The sequence below is a fragment of the Gracilinanus agilis genome, chromosome 1 (genome assembly GCF_016433145.1).
Source record: "Gracilinanus agilis isolate LMUSP501 chromosome 1, AgileGrace, whole genome shotgun sequence".
Classification (NCBI taxonomy): Eukaryota; Metazoa; Chordata; class Mammalia; order Didelphimorphia; family Didelphidae; genus Gracilinanus; species Gracilinanus agilis.
In genome coordinates this window covers 310,378,141-310,396,052 of record NC_058130.1, presented here as the reverse complement: position 1 = coordinate 310,396,052, position 17,912 = coordinate 310,378,141, and the positions used below count along the sequence as shown (strand labels likewise).

Sequence of the window (17,912 nt, the reverse complement as noted above, 5' to 3'; positions counted from 1 at the left end):
ATCCATTGTACCACCTAGCTACCCAAATTCCTCTCTTTCTTTTTAACTATAATCTAAATATGGTATTTAGCGTATTTTAAAAAATTCCTACCTTCTGTCTTAGAATGGATTCAAAGTATTGGTTTTAAATCAGAAGAGTAGTGAGGAATAGACAATTGGGATTAAGTGACTTGCCCAGGGTCATACAGATAAGAAATATCTGAGATTGAATTTGAACCCAGTCTCCTATCTCCAGGCCTGGCTCTCTATCCACAGAAACACCTAACTGCCCCTTATTATTTTTTTTAAGAATATTTTTCCATGGTTATGTGATTCCCCTTATTATTTTGATCCACTATATTTTCTTTTTTATCTTGTAAATCATGTGATGATAATCCTTTCACGTTTTAAAATTTTGTATGTTAACTTTTTCTTTGAGTAATTTGGGGATATTTAAGGAGCATGCCATGAAACACTTGGCATTTAGCCCTAGATCTGAATGTCAAAAGAAAATATTTTTATCAATTGTTTTTCTCATTAACAAAGAAAAAGGAGATTTTTTTTTCTTTTTCGTTTTTTTTTTTTGGTAGTTAAAATTTTAGCTTGGCCTTGATTTAGTCTTTTATTTTGGTCTTATAAATATGTGGATACTGAGATTTTTAAATGTTCCTGTCTCTTACAAATGAAACTAACTAAAGAGATTTTAAAAGGGTGAAAAAGATCAAGTTCACCATTGTTAAAAAGATCCTTTTATTTCTAGACACTATGAGATATATAGAAGTAAGATAACACATGGTCCCTTTTGCCTTTAAGGATTATTTAGTCTTATTTGGAAGGTAAGACAGATGTTCATGAAACAGTTAATTAAAAACCTCTTCATGGAGTACCCGTATATTAAACAGAAATTTGTAGAATTTAGATAGACGAGATTACAGTAGAAGAGATGATGAGAAGGAACAACAAAAGCAAAAACCCAGAGGTTAGAATGTACCTCATATATTCAGGAGATGGTAGGGAAATACACCTGGCTAGTTTAAAGGGTGGGGCAGTGAGGTAGCCCAGTAGATAGAATCCAAGGTTTAGAGTCAGGAAGATTTGAGTTAAATCCCGCCTCAGGCACTTAGATATGTGACCCTGGGCAAGTCACTTAACCCTGTTGGCCTCAGTTTCTTCATTTGTAAAATGAGCTAAAAAAAATGAGATGGCAAAAATAACTCTTAACATCTTTGCTGAGAAAATACCAAAAGAATCAGATGTGATGAAAATATCTGAATAACAACAGAATGGGGGGTTTCAGATAAGTGAGGTGAGATGAATTGTCAATTATTTTATGAAAGCAGATGTGAGAGTGTGTGTAGGAAGGATTGGAGAGGGCATCTTTAGGGAGTAATTCTGATAATCTAGGTGATAAAGACTTGTAGTGCTGACCTTTGGAAGGATTAAATATGAATCAATTTTAAAATAGAAATCTATCAACCTAGGTGAGAGAAGAGAGGTAGAAATAATAACTTGGGCTTTATTCTTGTGAAAAAATGAACAGGTGAAGTCATAAAGTTGAGTTAGCTTTCTATGGGAGAAAAATTGTGTATAGACTTGGAGAAGCAGAATGGAAGGAGAAGGAACGGTCAGAGGAAAATGATGAAGGAGTGTGGCCATTGACATTGAGGGAAGGGAGAGTTCCAAGATGAATCTTTGTCAAATGCTGCAGAGAAGCCGTGAAAAATAGGGAGATAGTGTGGCCAAAGCCCTGTCTCTGGAGTCAGAGGACCCAGGTTCAGATCTGTCTCAGAAGCTTACTCCCTTGGGGTAAGTCACTTAACTTTCCCAGGCTTCCATTTTCTCATCTCTAAAATGCAGGAGCTCATTCCTGAAGTCCCTTCCAGATATAGATCTATAATCTTCTATATGAGGGAGTCACATTGGATTTAAAATTACATTCAAAAAGGCTTATGAAGTAGACAAATTAAGGGTATACCTTCCTTTGGAATATTTTGAATTTTAATAATGATAGTTTTGGACAAATAATTTTTAGAAATTCTTTATAAACTAAACAGGAGCTATGTCTTTAAATAGATAGTAGAAGTGGTAGGATATTGGACGACTTTCAGAAACTGGGTGGGAGTAAAAAGCATGAGTTGTTGGGTGAAGTAAAAAGGCTGAGAGTGCCAGGGTGGAGCATCAATTTATCTCTGAGTCACTGGGCAAAGGAACTCTTAGGGAAATTAGAAGAGGAAAACAAGGAAGCTTAAATAGCTCAGAGGAGAAAAAATGAATTTCTTAGAAGTGCTTGGTGCTTGAAGAGACTTTGGTTTTCCCTAACTCCTGTTGGTCACCCAGAATTCTGCTTGTTCTCATCTGTTTTCTGCCCAACCCTTTTCAGTGTTCTGTCTAGCCCCAATTATTCATTTGAAAAAGGTCACTTCTACCCAGGAAATTTAGGCCATGGGAGAGGAAAAGTCTGGTTTTCATTTCTCCAGTGAACATTCTCAACAGATAACCCTACTTGCACCAATACACTTAACCCAGATACAGTGAAGTTCTATACACGTCCCTATGGGTAAGGCATGGAACCCTAATCCTACTTTATCCCTTTTTTCTAGTTTGCTTTTCAGCAGGACCAACTTAGTTGAAAAGCAAAATAATACACCTGGGAAAAAATTAGAGAAAATTAATTGCAAAGCTGTGTGTTATTCCTGTAAGTAAGGATATGCGTTAAGAAAAAGATTGTGTATGTTGGAGTAGTATATAGGCAGGTGTGATACACACGGTAGGCACTTAAATGTTTGAATTGGATTGAGGTGAAATGAACCATAGATTAAGGGGGAAGTATTTCAGGTGATGGTTGAGAACAGTATAAGAAAAACAAAGGACTGGAATAAGAATCTACATTAGGGAATATTTGGGTGGTAAGGCTGTGATCAGGTTTGGAGGGCTTTAAAAGACAAGATAGAGACATGTGATTCATGAGATTATCGATTTAGAGTTGGAGTCTAGCCTCCTCATTTTACAGATGAAGAAATTGATGACCAAAGAGGTTAAGTGATTTGCCCAATGTCACACAGCTAAGTAGTATCCAAGGTAGAATTTGGACTCAAGCCTTCCACATTTCTATAAAATACATAAAGATGGCAAAGGAGAAATCACAGGATTAAAGCAAGGTTTGACATATATGCTCTGTTCAAACTATTTTAGAGGAAAGAGAGATGTGTTGAGAAGAACAGCTAAAAGACTGCTGGAGTAATGTAGTGGGGAATTGACCAGGACCTAGACCCAACTGGTGGCAATAGAAGTGGTCAAAAAGCTGTGCTGCATACTAAGAAAAGTAAATTACAAAGGCTTTAAAATATGAATGTCCCTCATATATCTAGTTTTTTGTTGTTCATTTTGTTCCAATTGCTATTAAATTGAGATTATAAAAGATGAAGGAACTCCTCGTTTATTATAAATAGAGGGGATAAGTGATAGCAGAAATATTAAAATGACTGGTATTTTCAAGTATTAACAGCTACTACCCCACCCAACTCAGAACACTTTAATTCATCATAAAAATCCATTTCATACATATTTTCAAATATGTTTAAAGACCATTTCAAATAGATCTTTTTTGGATTATTTCATTTATTCAGCAAACATTTATCTAGTGATATGTGCCAAGCACTGTGCTAGACACTAAATGCAATTCATAATTGAAGAAAATTAGATTTCTGTATAGGTGAGCTTATATATTGTAAGGAAGGGAGATAGAATTTTATTTGTTTGTTTGTTTGTTTGTTTGTTTGTTTGTTTGTTTGTTTGAAAATCCTTACCTTCAATCTTGGAATCAATGCTGTGTATTGGTTCCAAGGCAGAAGAGTGGTAAGGGCTAGGCAATGGGGGTCAAGTGACTTGCCCAGGGTCACACAGCTAGGAAGTGTCTGAGGTCAGATTTGAACCTAGAACTTCCCGTCTCTAGGCCTGGCTCTCAATCCACTGAGCTACCCAGCTGCTCCCTAGAATTTATTTTTTTCTAATTTTTAAAAGAGAATAATCATATCAAGGCAAGAAATTCTAATCTATACCCCCATTTAACATTCATAAATAAGCATATTCTCTACATTTAACATCAATAGAAAAAGCAGAGTAAATCATCCTTTAAGTTTGACATCTTTCAGACTGTTAATGACAGCAGTGTTTGGGGGTAAAGACCATAGTGATTGTGAGGTTTCTCAAATGAGAATTCCCACTGTTTTTACACTTTTTTCTGGGAAGAAAAGCTGTTCTCATTCTGAGATCTTAAGGGGCAAGCAATATGTCATGGTGGGAGAAATGCTAGCCTGGAAATCAGGAAAATAGGGTTTTGATTCTGGCTATGTCAGCTGATTAGTGGAGTGATCATTGGGCAAGTTCCCAAACATTTCAGGATCAGTGTTTTTCTCATCTCTGAAATAAGGGGATTGGATGATGTAATCCCAATGGTCCCATCCAGATCCAACATTCTGTGACTTTAATATACCATGAAGGACATTAAATGAGTAATCTAGAAATGCTTGGAAAAGCTTCTTCTTACAGAGGTGAAATGAAAAGAAGCCCACAGAGACTGGTTGATTCCCTGCTGATCTCTGAAGAATTTCAGTAAAGAGATGTTATGCTTCACAGGAATGCAGTTGAACAGTCATGGAAGAAGCTTTGCTGAGACCTAGGAAAGGTCTTAGGGTGGGGTAATAACCTTAGGCTAAATAGCCAGTACAGACTGCCCCATGCTTGGGTAGTTATTGGACTTGACCTCAATTCTAGACTATTAAGGAGAGCTTTCTGATTGTTTCTAGCCTCTGAAAATTATTTATAACTATACCAGTAAAGTGCTGGAAAAGTTGGGGAGATTCAAGTTTATGAGTTAATTAAGGTGGTTGGTTTTAGAAGAGGGTTTAGGGGAGAGAGGAGGGACTGGAAGAGAAGGTCAAGGAAAGAGAGATCTGCTTTTATAGCAAAGTTGAGCTTTCTGTGTTTGAATAAAAATATTGTTTGATTTAGTGGAAAGAGCATTAGATTTGGAGTTAGGAGACCAAGCATTGGACTATACATTTATTACCTTTGTAATCATAATTATTGTTGAATCATTTTTCAGTGATGTCTGACTCTTTATAACTCCATTTAGTATTTTCTTGGCAGAGATCAAGTGATTTGCCCTTTCCTTCTCCAGGTCATTTGACAGATGAGAAAATGAGGCCAAAGGAGTTAAATGACTTGTCCAGGGTAGCACATCTAATAAGTGTCTGAGGCCAGATCTGAACTTAGGAAGAGGTATCTTCCTGAGCCTCCACTCTAACCACCACCACTTAGTTACCCTTTGTAACCATAAGCAAGTCACAACTTATTAGAGATACAGTTTTTATGATTGAAAAAATGAGAGTTAATAATACTTACACTACATTTCTCAGAGATTTTTAAGGAAAAAATATTTTTTTAAAAAATCTATTAGACTTCTAAAAATGTGTGTTGCTAATAATATGATTTCCCATTTGTGAAACAATTAAAATTTAGCATCTTTCTTCATTTTAAGTTCACAAAATTAAATCATGAAAGTGTCAAAGCCTAAAGAATGATTAAACTACTAATTCTTTGTTTTAAATGTATATTTAACATGGTAGGCTAAGACTTTTTGACCGTTTCCATAAGGTCTTTCTTCCAACTATAATGTAAGAATCATATAGTCAGGAGATTAAATGACTATGTTGGAGAGGAGCTGTGGATGTTTGTACATGTCATAGATGGTTCAGATCCCAAACTTAGAGCTAGAAGGCTCATCAAAAATCATTCAGTCCAATGCTCTCATTTTACAGATTAGAAAACTGAGGTCCAGGAAGGTTAAAATGATGTGCCCAGTGGCAGCTAGGTAACACAGTGGACAAAAGTTCTGGAGTTAGGAGGACATGGGTTCAAATCTGACCTCAGACACTTTCTAGCTGTGTGTACCTGGGCAAGTCACTTAACTCCAGTTGCCTAGATCTTATCGTTCTGTCTTAAAAGTGACTCTAAGATAGAAGTTAAGGGTTTTATTTATTTTTAATTGAAAAATTTTATTTAATTAATTGATTTAGAATATTTTTCCATGGTTACATGATTCATGTTCTTTCCCTTTCTCCCACTCCCCACCCCATAATCAATGAGTAATTCCACTGGGTTTTACTTGTGTCATTGATCAAGACCTATTTCCATATTATTAATATTTGCATTAGGGTGATCGCTTAGAGTCTATATCCCCAGTCATGTCCTTACCAACCCATGTAATCAAGCAGTCATTTTTCTTCTGTGTTTCTACAGAAGTTAAGGGTCTTTAAATAATAAATAAATAGTTAAATAAATAGGTATATATATATATACACATATATATATAAATAAATGAAATGATGAGCTCAAGGTTATATACCACTTGTGTGACCTTGAACAAGTCAGTTAAACTTCATCAGCCTCAGTTTCCTCATCTCTAAAATGTAAGGGCTGGACTAGATGGTCTCTGAGGATCCTTCTAGCTTTCTAGACTTGTGATCCTATGCTTCTATACAGGCATTCAAGAATATAGACTCAAAAATGCACATGCATGGACTGCCCTACTTTTGAAAAATCATTACATCAAGCGAGTGAGGTTCAATCATTCATTTAATAATCATTTATCAAGTGTTTTCAGTGTGCAAAGCATTGTAGTAGATCCTGGGAGAGAAACAAGATCCCAAGAGAAAAATAAGACCTGGTCCCTGCCTGCTTAGCCCTTTGCAATCTGATAAGATGAAATGTGACTCATAAATCTGCAATCTAGGCAGAAGCTATAAAATAGGACAGCTACAAAAGGGTTAGGTGAGGTAGGAGACCAGAAAGACCATTTTTAACTTGTGGGAGTGGGGAATCCAGGAAGACTTTCTGAAAGAGGGAGACCTATTTAAACTGGAAGCATGACTAGAATTTCAAAGCATTCCGGGCATCAGAGACAGCATGAGCAAAGCTGTGGGAGAACATGCTGGGCATAAGGGAAGGGGCACCTAAATAGAAGTGCCCTTTGAGCTAACATTTCACGTAGGTAGTCATTCTCTTCACCGATCCAAGTCTTTTCTCTTCCTTCTATCCCGTCCCTCCCTCTCTTGTCTTGTGCGATTTTAGTTAATATTTTATAGGTAGTGTCTAGTTAGTTAGTAGATAAAAGGGCTGTCTGGAGCTGCCTTTGATGCATATTGCTTGAATAACAATAAGCAATAAGTTAAGGCTTCTGGTGGTTCAGTGGATTGAGAGCCACGGACCTGGAGTCAGGAAAACCTGACTTCCACTCTGACCTCCCACATTTCTGGATGTTCCTTTGTTTCCTCAGCTGTAAAACGGGCATAATAGCACTTTTACAAATATCATCTCATCCTCACAACCCTGAGAGGAGATGGGAGGAAAAGATGCCATTAATATCTGCATTTTACAGATGAATAAACTGAGTCAGAGATTAAGTTACTTGCTCAGGAATCATATAACTAGTAAGTGTGCGAGGCCAAACTTGAACCCAAGCCTGTGTGGGTCTTACCTTAACAGCAACATGAAGGTCTAATGCTCTCTAACTCTACCCTGCACGGAGGAGAAGAAGCCAGCATGGGAACTTGGGTTCCATTATTATCTCTGCCATTAAACCTGCTGTGGCACTTTGGACAGGTTATTTAAACAATTGAGGACTTCATTTTCTTTTCTCTAATATGACTGATGGAGAACATAATTTTCTAGATGCCTTTCAGTTCTGAAGTTCTCTGCTTGTTTAATAATTCTGCTTAAGCTGCAATATATAAAAGGCAGCCCTTCAACTATGATACTCTCTAAAAGAGGTGGAGGTGGGGAATTAATTCTCTTTGGCCAATGAGAGAGCTTTGCGAATGGCCAGTGGCCAAGCAAAAATATATCAAAGGACACTTTATAGGCCTTCTCTACTGACAATGCCAGCTCCCATTTCCTGGCAGCTTGTATTTTGAGGTCAACCAGTACCAGAGGGCAATTTCCATAGTGCTTTAGAGATATGAGGTTATTGAAAAGAAATTTCAGTGAGCCTGCTGCCTAAATCAGTAGAGATAATAGACAGCTATTTTTTTTATTATTGATGCTTTGTTTTTATTATTATTGTTAGAATAAATATCATTAGTGAAAATGGGACTGCCTGCATTTTCACATTATTTAAGTGGATAGTTCTATAGTGCCTGTTTCTTTAAAACCTTAGGAATGTAAATTTCACTTTTAGGGTTGAAATCTGAAATATCCGAAATGTAAATAATTAGTCAATCAACAAAGGTTTATTAAGTTTATTAAGTCACTGGGGATACAAAGAGAAAAATCAGTTGCTACCTTCAAAAAGGTTGTAGTCTGTATGTACGGAAAACCAACATATAGACATGTAATTATAAAATGTATATACGGTAATTCTGGAGGCACATGGCACCACCTGTCTAAACTCTAGTGAGAGGACTTAGAAAGTCAAGTATTTCAGTTCATCTTTCTCAAATCTTTGGTCTTCTTATAAAGTGTGCAATGGAGTTCATTAGTCACTTTTAGGACTGCTCCCTCCCACTTCCTAAAGGAATGAGAAACATTGAACTCAGAGTCAGAAGACTATATACAACTGTGAATGAATTACTTAATTTCTTTGAGATTTGGTTTATTCATATGTAAAATAAAAAAAGAAAGCCTTGACACATATTTCAAGAAAAACTGCTCCTGATATCTTAGCTCTAGGGAGTAAATAGAAGTAGAAAGAAGCCACCATTTGCCACCTAAAAGAGATCCTCAGGTGAAAATTCCCAAGAATAATATAACCAAATTTCAGAGTTCACAGATCAAACAGAAAATATTGCAAGCAGTCAGAAAGAAATAATTCAAATATAAATGGAGCCGCAGTCAGGATAACACAAGATTTATCAGCTTTTTCATCATCATCAAAATTTTTCATCATTTTAAATATGACATTTCAAAGGTTAAAGGAGCTAGGACTACAACCAAGAATCTCCTACTCAGCAAAATTGAGTATAATCCTTCAAGGAAAAAAATAGATATTTAATGAAATAGAGGACTTTCAAACATTTCTGATAAAAAAAAAACTAGAGGTAAATAGAAATGTTGATTTTCAAATTTAAGACTCAAGGAAGCATAAAAAGGGAAATAGGAAGGAGAAATCATAGAGTTCAAAAAAGTTAAACTCTTTACACTTCTACATGGGAAGATGGTACTTATAATTTCTAAGAACTTTATCAATATTAGGACAGTTAAAAGGAATATACTTCAAGGGCTGAAGTGTGAGTTGGATATGATGGAATTATATCCAAAAAAATAAATTTAAGGAGTGAAAAAGAGGGATACATTGGGAGAAATAAAAAAAGAGAAAGGTATGTTGTTTACAAAAAAAGCATACTTGAGTCTGAGAAGCAGGTGCAAAATAAAGGTAAGGAACATGTCTATCATGTATATCATGAAGTAAATAAACAAACCACAGGTAGCAGTTATGCTCTCATACAAAGCAAAAGCAAAAATAGGCCTAATTAAAAGAGATGAGCAGGGAATCCACATTTTGCTAAAAGGCACCATAGACAATGGTGTAATATCAATACTCAACATACATGCACCAAATGGTGTAGCATCCAAATTTTTTAAGAAATGTTAAATAAAGTTAGATATGATGGTCCTCTGGAGAAAAATGAATGGGAAGAGAAATAAATATATCTTTCACTCATGGCATCCACACAAAAATTGGACATGTATTGGGGCACAAAAACATCATAGCCAAATGCAGAAAAGCGAAATATCAAATGCATCCTTTTCAGATCAGATTACACTAAAAATAAAATATCCAGTAAAGGACCATGAAAAATAAATTAAAAATTAATTAGTAACTCTTCATCTAATCCTAAAGAATGAGTGGGTCAAAGAACAAATCAGAAACAATTAAAGAGAATGACAGCAGTGAGACAACATGCCAAAATTTATGAGATGCAGCCAAAATAGTTCTTAGGGGAAATTTTATATATCTCTAAATGTTTGCAACAATAAAATAAAGAAAGAGGAGATCAGTAAATAAGGCATGCAACTAAAAAATTAGAAAAAGAACAAATTAAAGTTCCCAAATTAAACACCAAATTGGAAGTCCTGGAAATCAAAGGAGAAATGAATAAAACTTAAAGAAAGAAAACCATTGACCTAATAAATAAAATAAGAAACTAGTTTTAAGGGGAAAGACCCAGTAAAATAGATAAATCATCAGTTAATTTGATTAAGCAAAAGAAAGAGGAAAACCAAATTACTAGTATTAAAAATGGAAAGAATGGACTTACCACCAAAGAAAATTAAATTGAAACAATTATTGAGAGCTATTTTGCCCAGTTATATGCCAATCTAAGTGAAATGGATGAACATTTACAAAAATATATCACCCATATTAAAAGAAGAGAAAATACAGTACTTAGATAACTCTGTCTTAGAAAAAGAAATAAAACAAGCTATCAGTGAACTCCCAAAAGAAATCACCAGAATCAGATAGATCCATAAACGAATTCTATCAAACATTTAAAGAACAATTAATTCCAATGTCATATCAACTATTTGGAAAAATAGGCCAAGAAATCCTACCAAATTCCTTTTCCAACACAAATATGGTGTTGACATCTAAACTGAGAAGAGCAAAAAAACAAAAAAGTTATAAACTAACAATTCTAATACAAAACTGAATAACAGTGATGATAATGGCCATCCTTGCTTCACCCCTGATCTTACTAGTAAGGCTTCTAACCTATTTTCATTACAGATAATGCTTGCTCATAGTTTTAATTAGATACTAGCCATCATTTTAAGGAAATCTACATTTATTCTTATGCTTTCTGGTGTTTTTTAAACAGGAATGAGAATTTAATTTTGTTAATAGCTTTTTCTGAATCTATTGAAATCATAATATGATTTTTGTTGGTTTTGTTACTGATATGATTGATTTTGCTAATTGTTTTCTTAATATTGAACCTGCCCTGAACTCCTAGTATAAATCCCACCTGTTATGTGATCTTTGTGATATATCGCTGTAACCTCTTGACCTTGTATTTTATTTAACATTTTGCATTAGTATTAATTAGGGAATTTGATTTTATGAAATCATGCTATATGAAAAATTCAATCCACCTTCAGAAAAAAGAACTGATGGAGGTTGAATGTAGATCAAAGCATAATTTTCCTTACTTTATTTTTCTTGTATTTTTAAACTTTTTGGTCTGTTTTCTTTCACAATATGATTAATATAGAAACACACTTTCCTTTTCCTTGAGGGGAAGAAGGGGAAGGGAGGGAAGGAGAGAATTTGGAACTCAGGTTGAAAAAAACAAATGTTAAAAATTGGTTTTATCTGTAATTGGAAGAAAATACATATTTGAACTATTTTTTTTAATATTGCTGACCTACTATGGGCATTGATACTCCAAATCCAATGAGGTTGACCAGAAAAGATAGGATGTGATTATTAAAGAGATAAAGGAAAATACGGGTTTAAGTAAAAAAAAGTTTCAGTCATATTATTCTCTTTCTTTACAGGCATCGACTTCCTCTCCTGCTTCAGTCAGTACTCTCAGTATGAATCCCACAGAAACCAAGGTTTGTGACAGCTTTGGGGAATTAATCTGCTTTTTTACTTTGCTTAAACTGTTGCACACGTGTTTGGAAAAGTATGGAGTGATAATTGCTTTCAAATGATTTTATATTCCTTTGTGAAATTAAGTAACTTGGTATAGAAGCCATTTCCTGATTCACAGGTACCTTTGGAAATTCAGTTTTTCCTAATAACAGAGCAAATAGTCAAATACCGGTTACCTAATCCAAATGTGTCAAACACCATGTGACTGACCCTCCATAACACTTCTAAATGGAGGCCAAACCAGATCAAAATATAATTGAGAAATATTTAATCAAATACACATAAATACAATAAAACACAGATAACATTACATTTTAAAACTAAGTCAGTATGCAGCTCATAGGGGTCCTTATATATGGATAAGTGGCCCCCTGTTTCTTTTTGAGTTTGACACCACTGATTTGGTCTTTCTGTTGCTCAGTCATTCAATCTTGCCCAAGTCTTCATGACCCCACGAACCATATGGCCCGTGGAGTCTTCTTAGCAAAGATAATGGAGTGATTTGCCATTTTCTTCTCTAGTGGATTAAGGCAAACAAAGGTTCAGTGGCTTGCCCAAGAACACATAGCAAGTAAGTGAGACCAGTTTTGAACTCAGATCTTCCTGAATCCAGGCCCATTACTCTATCCACTGATCTACCTAGCAGCCTCCTAAATCCTCTAGACATCTGTAAATTTCTACTGAGATAAGAGTTTTTTAAGCCATGACGGCTCTTTGGATTTTAAATTTCTTTCTTACTCCTAGATTTAAGGTAGTTTCAGGGTTTCAAATAAACAAATGAAAGTCTATTTTGTGGTTTCTCCAGTAGTCTCATAAGTTGCTAATATATTGGAAGGGACATGAATACAGAATTTATTAATAAATAGTTCATTTTTTCTGTCCATTAAAATTGTCCAGAATGAATTCAAGCATAATTGCTTTCCTTTATTTTCTGAAGTTTCTTCTGGAAAAGTATTCTCTGTCTCTTTCTTTTCTACCTCTCTTTCTTTTCTCTCTCTTCCTCTTCTTTTCTTTATATTTTTTTATTCTAAGAATTAAAACATGGGATTTCTTAAGCTATAGGCCATTGAATTCCTGCCATATGAGAACATGTTCATTGAAAGAACTAGAGTTATTTAGCCTGGAAAAGAAAACAGTTAAGACTCTAAGAGCTGTTGCTGGGAAGATGCTTTAGAATTAGATTTGGAATCCACAGAGTGAACTAAACAAATGTGATCTCAAGGAAGGAAGAACTTACCCCAAATTAGAACTATCTACAAGTACAAGGAGTTGCATTTTTATATAGTAGATTTTTCAGTCTGGAGGTCTTAGTTCAACTGAAGAAGTCTTCAAAGTTTTTATTATGTGTGAAAGCCACTATGCTAACTGGTGATCTAAAATACAAAATCCTAACAGGCCCTACTTCCAAGGAATTTAAATTCTATTGAAGAATGCACCACAGCTATATACATGGATAAATAAATATAAGGCATATGCTAAGGGAGAAGCATAAAGATTGACAATTAGATTAGGAGTTCAGAAGACCTATTTTGCTAGATAGTATATTGATTCTCTTTTTGCTAGTTTTCTGATCTTTTTAGCTATGTATATTGTCTTTTAAGCTTTGGCCATAGGACTTATACTATTTTTCTTCCTTCCTCCTCTAAGTCCCCATATGACTAGACTTCTAAAAAAAAAAAAAAAAGAAGATTGGCAGTCATGTTAGCCTTCAAACAGGCAAAGCAAAGACCAGGGGTACTATTGGCATGCTTTAGATGAAAAAGAGCATCAGAAAAATGAAAAAAGCATTAGGAGAGAAGAGGGAAAAATAGGTATATGTGGCAGAATGCTATTAATAGCTAACTCATTCCTAATCACTGGCACCATACCATTGATTTCCCACCATTACTAGAGGTTACAAATTATATAAACCCTAATTACTCATTTTTTTCTTCATGTACATGGGGTTCCTCTCAGCTTTCTCAGCAGTTTTATGAGAACTGATAAGCAGGTGGTCTCCAAACTATCTTTTTTCCCAAAAAAAGCTACCCTTTCTGGAGTCAAATTATGCCAGACCCTCTCTTTACGGTCGGGCACACTTTTATGGTGTCAATAAGCCCATGTAAAATCATGATGGCAAGTACATATTATTATTATTATTATTATTATTTTAAAATATAATTTTTTCATAGTTAATAATTGTCATAGGATCATAGATTTAGACCTAGAAGTAAAGGTGTGCAGGAGCCAACTCAGACATACTAGCCTAGGAAAACCCATTTAAAAATTTTCAGTGACCATTTGTATGCTTCAGAAATTAACAAGATACGAATCAGGGCTTGAGTTATTGTTTTGTTTATTATCTGATCTTAAGAAAATAATAGAGAAAATGTTACTAATGAAATTAAATTTAAAAGTGCTTTTTTCCCTGTAAAACCAATGGTTAAACACTTACTACCACACTTCTGCCTAGAAGAGACCTTGATGTTTCTCAGTCTTGTTCGACTCTTTGTGACCTCATGGACAAGTCCATAGGTTTTTCTTGGCAAAGGTACTGGAGTGACCTGTCATTTCCTTCTACAGTATTCTTATTTTACAGATTAGGAACTGAAGCAAAACAGGGGTTAAATGACTTATGCAGGGCCACATAGCTAGTGTCTGAGGCTGTATTTGAACTCATATCTTCCTGACTCAAGCCTGGTGCTCTTATCTACTGCACCATCTAGCTACCCCAGGAAGAGACCTATAAGGTCATCTAATCCAGTTCCTTTATTTTACAAAGGCAGAAACCAGTGTCCAGAAAGGTGAATTGCCAAAGGTTGCATAGCTAACAAATGTCAGATAATGATTACAGATTAATGTGTGCATTTTACAAATGTAAGGCTGCATTGGCGAATAGTCAATTTTTGTTGGCAGTTTGTTCCAGGCAAAGAAACTTGTTTGGCTATTAATTAGATACCTATTTATAGTATTATGGCAATTTTGACAAGCTATATAGTTGTCTGATTTTTTTTTTAGCTGGAGTACTAAACTATAGTATCTTGATAAGCATTTTAAAATACAGTGTCCCAATGTGACTGGCACATGGTGGGTACTCAATAGATGTGGAAATGTACACTTGTCAAAGAACTTAAATACCAAGTTATACTTGGTTTATTTCATTCTCAAACCAAGAAACCACTCAAATGACATTTACAGAAACCAAAATAAAGTCAATGGCATGAACAAGGAATCATTACGGAGTATATACTGTTTGAGTGGATCCAGAATACAGACTTTTTCTGTTTTATTTAAAATGTGCTTTGGAACATGAATGTTTTGGTTGCCTGCCCAGAGCAGCAGCCCTTTTGTACAAATGCTTTGGTACGATCCATCATCATGCAAGTGATTCAGTCTCTGGATATTTTGGGTGTCAGACAAAATGTTCTATTGTGCCATATCTAGAAGATAAACTATCAAAATGAAAAAGGTGGTGCTTTGGTGTAGAACATTTCAGCATCTGGCTTCTCAAAACAGTAAGCATTTAATTATAATCCACAGGAGAGTCAAATAGGAAGGCAGTCATAAACTCCAAAATATTTAATCTTCTACAATGTAAGTTTTATGAGGGTGGAGAACCTGTTTTGGCTAAACTTTGAATCTCCTATAATGCCTAGCAGTCAGCCAAAAAACATTTATTTCATTGTTATTGTTCACTGATTTCAGTCATGTCTGACTCTTCATGACCCCATTTGGGGTATTCATGGCAAAGATACTGCAGTGCTTTGCCACTTCCTTCTCCAGCTCATTGTACAGGTGAGGAAACTGAGGCATACACATTTAAGAAACTTGAACTGGATCACCCAGCTAGTAAATGTCTGAGACCTGATTTGAATTTAGGAAAATGAGACTTCTTGACTCTGTCCACTTTGCCACTTAGCTGCCCAACCATTTATTAAATATTTACTATGTACCAGGCACTATATACAGATAAAAAGTAAAGACAGTTCCTGTCCTCAAGGAGCTTGCAGTCTAGTGAAGGAAGATAATCCACAAAAGAAAGCTGAGAAGAGTTGGGGAGAGGAAGGTGCATGGCACTAGGGCATAATGGAGAAGTTAGAAGAGTGTAGCCATGTGGGAACTTACAAGATCACTGACCTGGGCCCCCTAAATAAATAAAAATATAAAAATTTATATAAATTTATATAACTTTATATAAAAAAATAAAAAATGAAAATAGGGCTCTCCCTAAATAAAGTTTCTAGAGCTCATTTTTCCTACCTCCAACAAAAGGGAAAAAGGGACATTGACAAATAATGACACCAAAGCTGCTTTGATCTTGCAATATAATGAGGTGTCCTAATAATAAGTTTCCTGAGGCCATGATGGAGAAGTCAAAGAAGTACAGTCAGGTGGAAAATGAAGTACTACACCACTCTGTATCTTTAGGAACTTAATCAATATTGGTGAATTTGGTTGGACCTAGTTTTTTTTTTTTTTTATTTAGAAAATTTTTAAATTTTTCAACTTAGCTTAGTGGAGAGAAATAGGCTAGAGTTAGGAAAACCTGAAGATAACAGCCTCTAACACTTATTAGCTGGTGATCATGGCAGCTTGTTGGTGTAGTGGACAGATGGCAAGACCTGAGTTCAAATCCAGCCTCTGAACCATACTAGCGGTTTGACCCAGTGCAAGTCATTTAACCTCTGTCTGCATCTATTTCCTCATTGGTAAGATAAGCTAGAAAAGTAAATGGCAAATTCACTCCAGGATCTTTGCCAAGTAAACGCCAAATGAGGTCATGAAGAGACAGATTTAACTCAACAACAAACAGACAAATCACTAAACCTCTCTGAGCCTTTTTAATTCCTTAAAACTCTTAACTTTTAATGCATTGCAGTATGTTTTAATAGAGGGAATTTACGAAACTTTCAAAACAAAAAACATTAAGATTTGTTAACAGAAACTTGGAACACTACCAAAGGGAGTCCCTATAGATTTGTTGATGACCATATGAGTAACTCTTGTAATCATAGGTGTAAAAAATGTCTAAAAAAAGCTACAGACAAGTAGAGATTTTCTCCATTAAAGAAATCTGATGATTTTGCAGTTAGCAAAGTGTGAAGGAGTCTTTCTGAAATTTTTGCTAGTTATTTACTTTAAATATTTTAAAGTTCACCTTTTAGAATATGTCTTCAAATATATATGCATATATATTTATATGTATATGTATACAAACACATGTATATTTACCTGAACTATAAAAGTTAATTTTTTTGCCCTTTTCTATACTTAAAGCATTTGACTGTTTCATCAGACTTAACCATTTTTTAAAGCCTTGATAAATATATGTTGTAATATCAGGCTACTCCAATCAATAAAGAGACCAAAGGACTGCATTATCATGACAAGAAAAAGAAAACTCCCCAGGTGATATGTGGTTCATCTTATTTTTCTGTCTCTGTGAGTCTGTGACACCACGAGCACACTTTACTAATGGTCATCTTACCTGCTCTGCACTTGCTAATATTTTTAGATCACCATTTTTAGTAAAGAGCCAGAAACTATGCTGCATTTTCTCTGGTAGATTATCTTTGGCATCTCTGCCAATTAAAGTTAATTGCTCTATTTTCTCTTCTGTCACATATTTCTTGATTTTAAAGCATCACCTAAAATTCAAGGTGAGTATTCTGTTCATGGATCAAGAAACCAGTTTTTCTATACACTGGCAGCAGACCCTTGGGCTGGGAGGTTGGGAGCTATGGCTGGTTATTTAATTATTATTCACCAGTGGTATTTGATAGCAATGAGCTCAATGATAATATGACAGATGACATTTGAAGGACTCAAGAAGAAGCCTTGAAATTTCATAGGAGGAAAAGTAGATTATAAAATATCACTTAAAAAAGTAAAAGCAAAATATCCAGACTTTTAAAAGAATTTTAATGACTACAGTCAATGTGATTTTTGGAAGTTAGAGAAAGAGAAATATTTCCATATTCTTTCTCTTTTAAATATTCTCTGAGGAAAAATAATTCATGGTGGTCTTTGCAAACTTTTAAAATTACTGTTTGTGTTTATTTCTTACCTTAGGCTAAAAAAACAGAAACTGAAGAAAAAACACAGACAACCAAGGTATGAGGTGTTTTGTGTGTGTGTGTGTGTGTGTGTGTGTGTGTGTGTGTGTGTGTTTCCATGCTTCTTGTTATTACAAAGAATCATATTCAACAAAACAACCAGTAGTGGGAAGCGACAGAACCAGACATCAGAATATGGTTTTCAACGCATCTTTGCTACAGCAAGTAGCAAGTAGCTAGCA

At 35.0% G+C, this 17,912-nt stretch overlaps 1 protein-coding gene across 7 annotated transcripts in view; it reads left to right on the top strand.

Moving 5' to 3' along the window:
* CAST (calpastatin) overlaps positions 1-17,912 on the top strand; it is a 142,405-nt gene that overhangs the window by 51,665 nt on the left and 72,828 nt on the right. For 5 of the 7 annotated variants that reach the window (XM_044662667.1, XM_044662642.1, XM_044662628.1 and 2 more), the window contains 3 exons: positions 11,536-11,595; positions 16,958-17,023; positions 17,687-17,728. In XM_044662667.1, the coding sequence (XP_044518602.1) occupies positions 11,536-11,595; positions 16,958-17,023; positions 17,687-17,728 (168 nt within the window). The remainder of the gene's footprint in view (positions 1-11,535; positions 11,596-16,957; positions 17,024-17,686; positions 17,729-17,912) is intronic. The other 2 variants (XM_044662634.1, XM_044662657.1) reach the window with 1 other exon arrangement.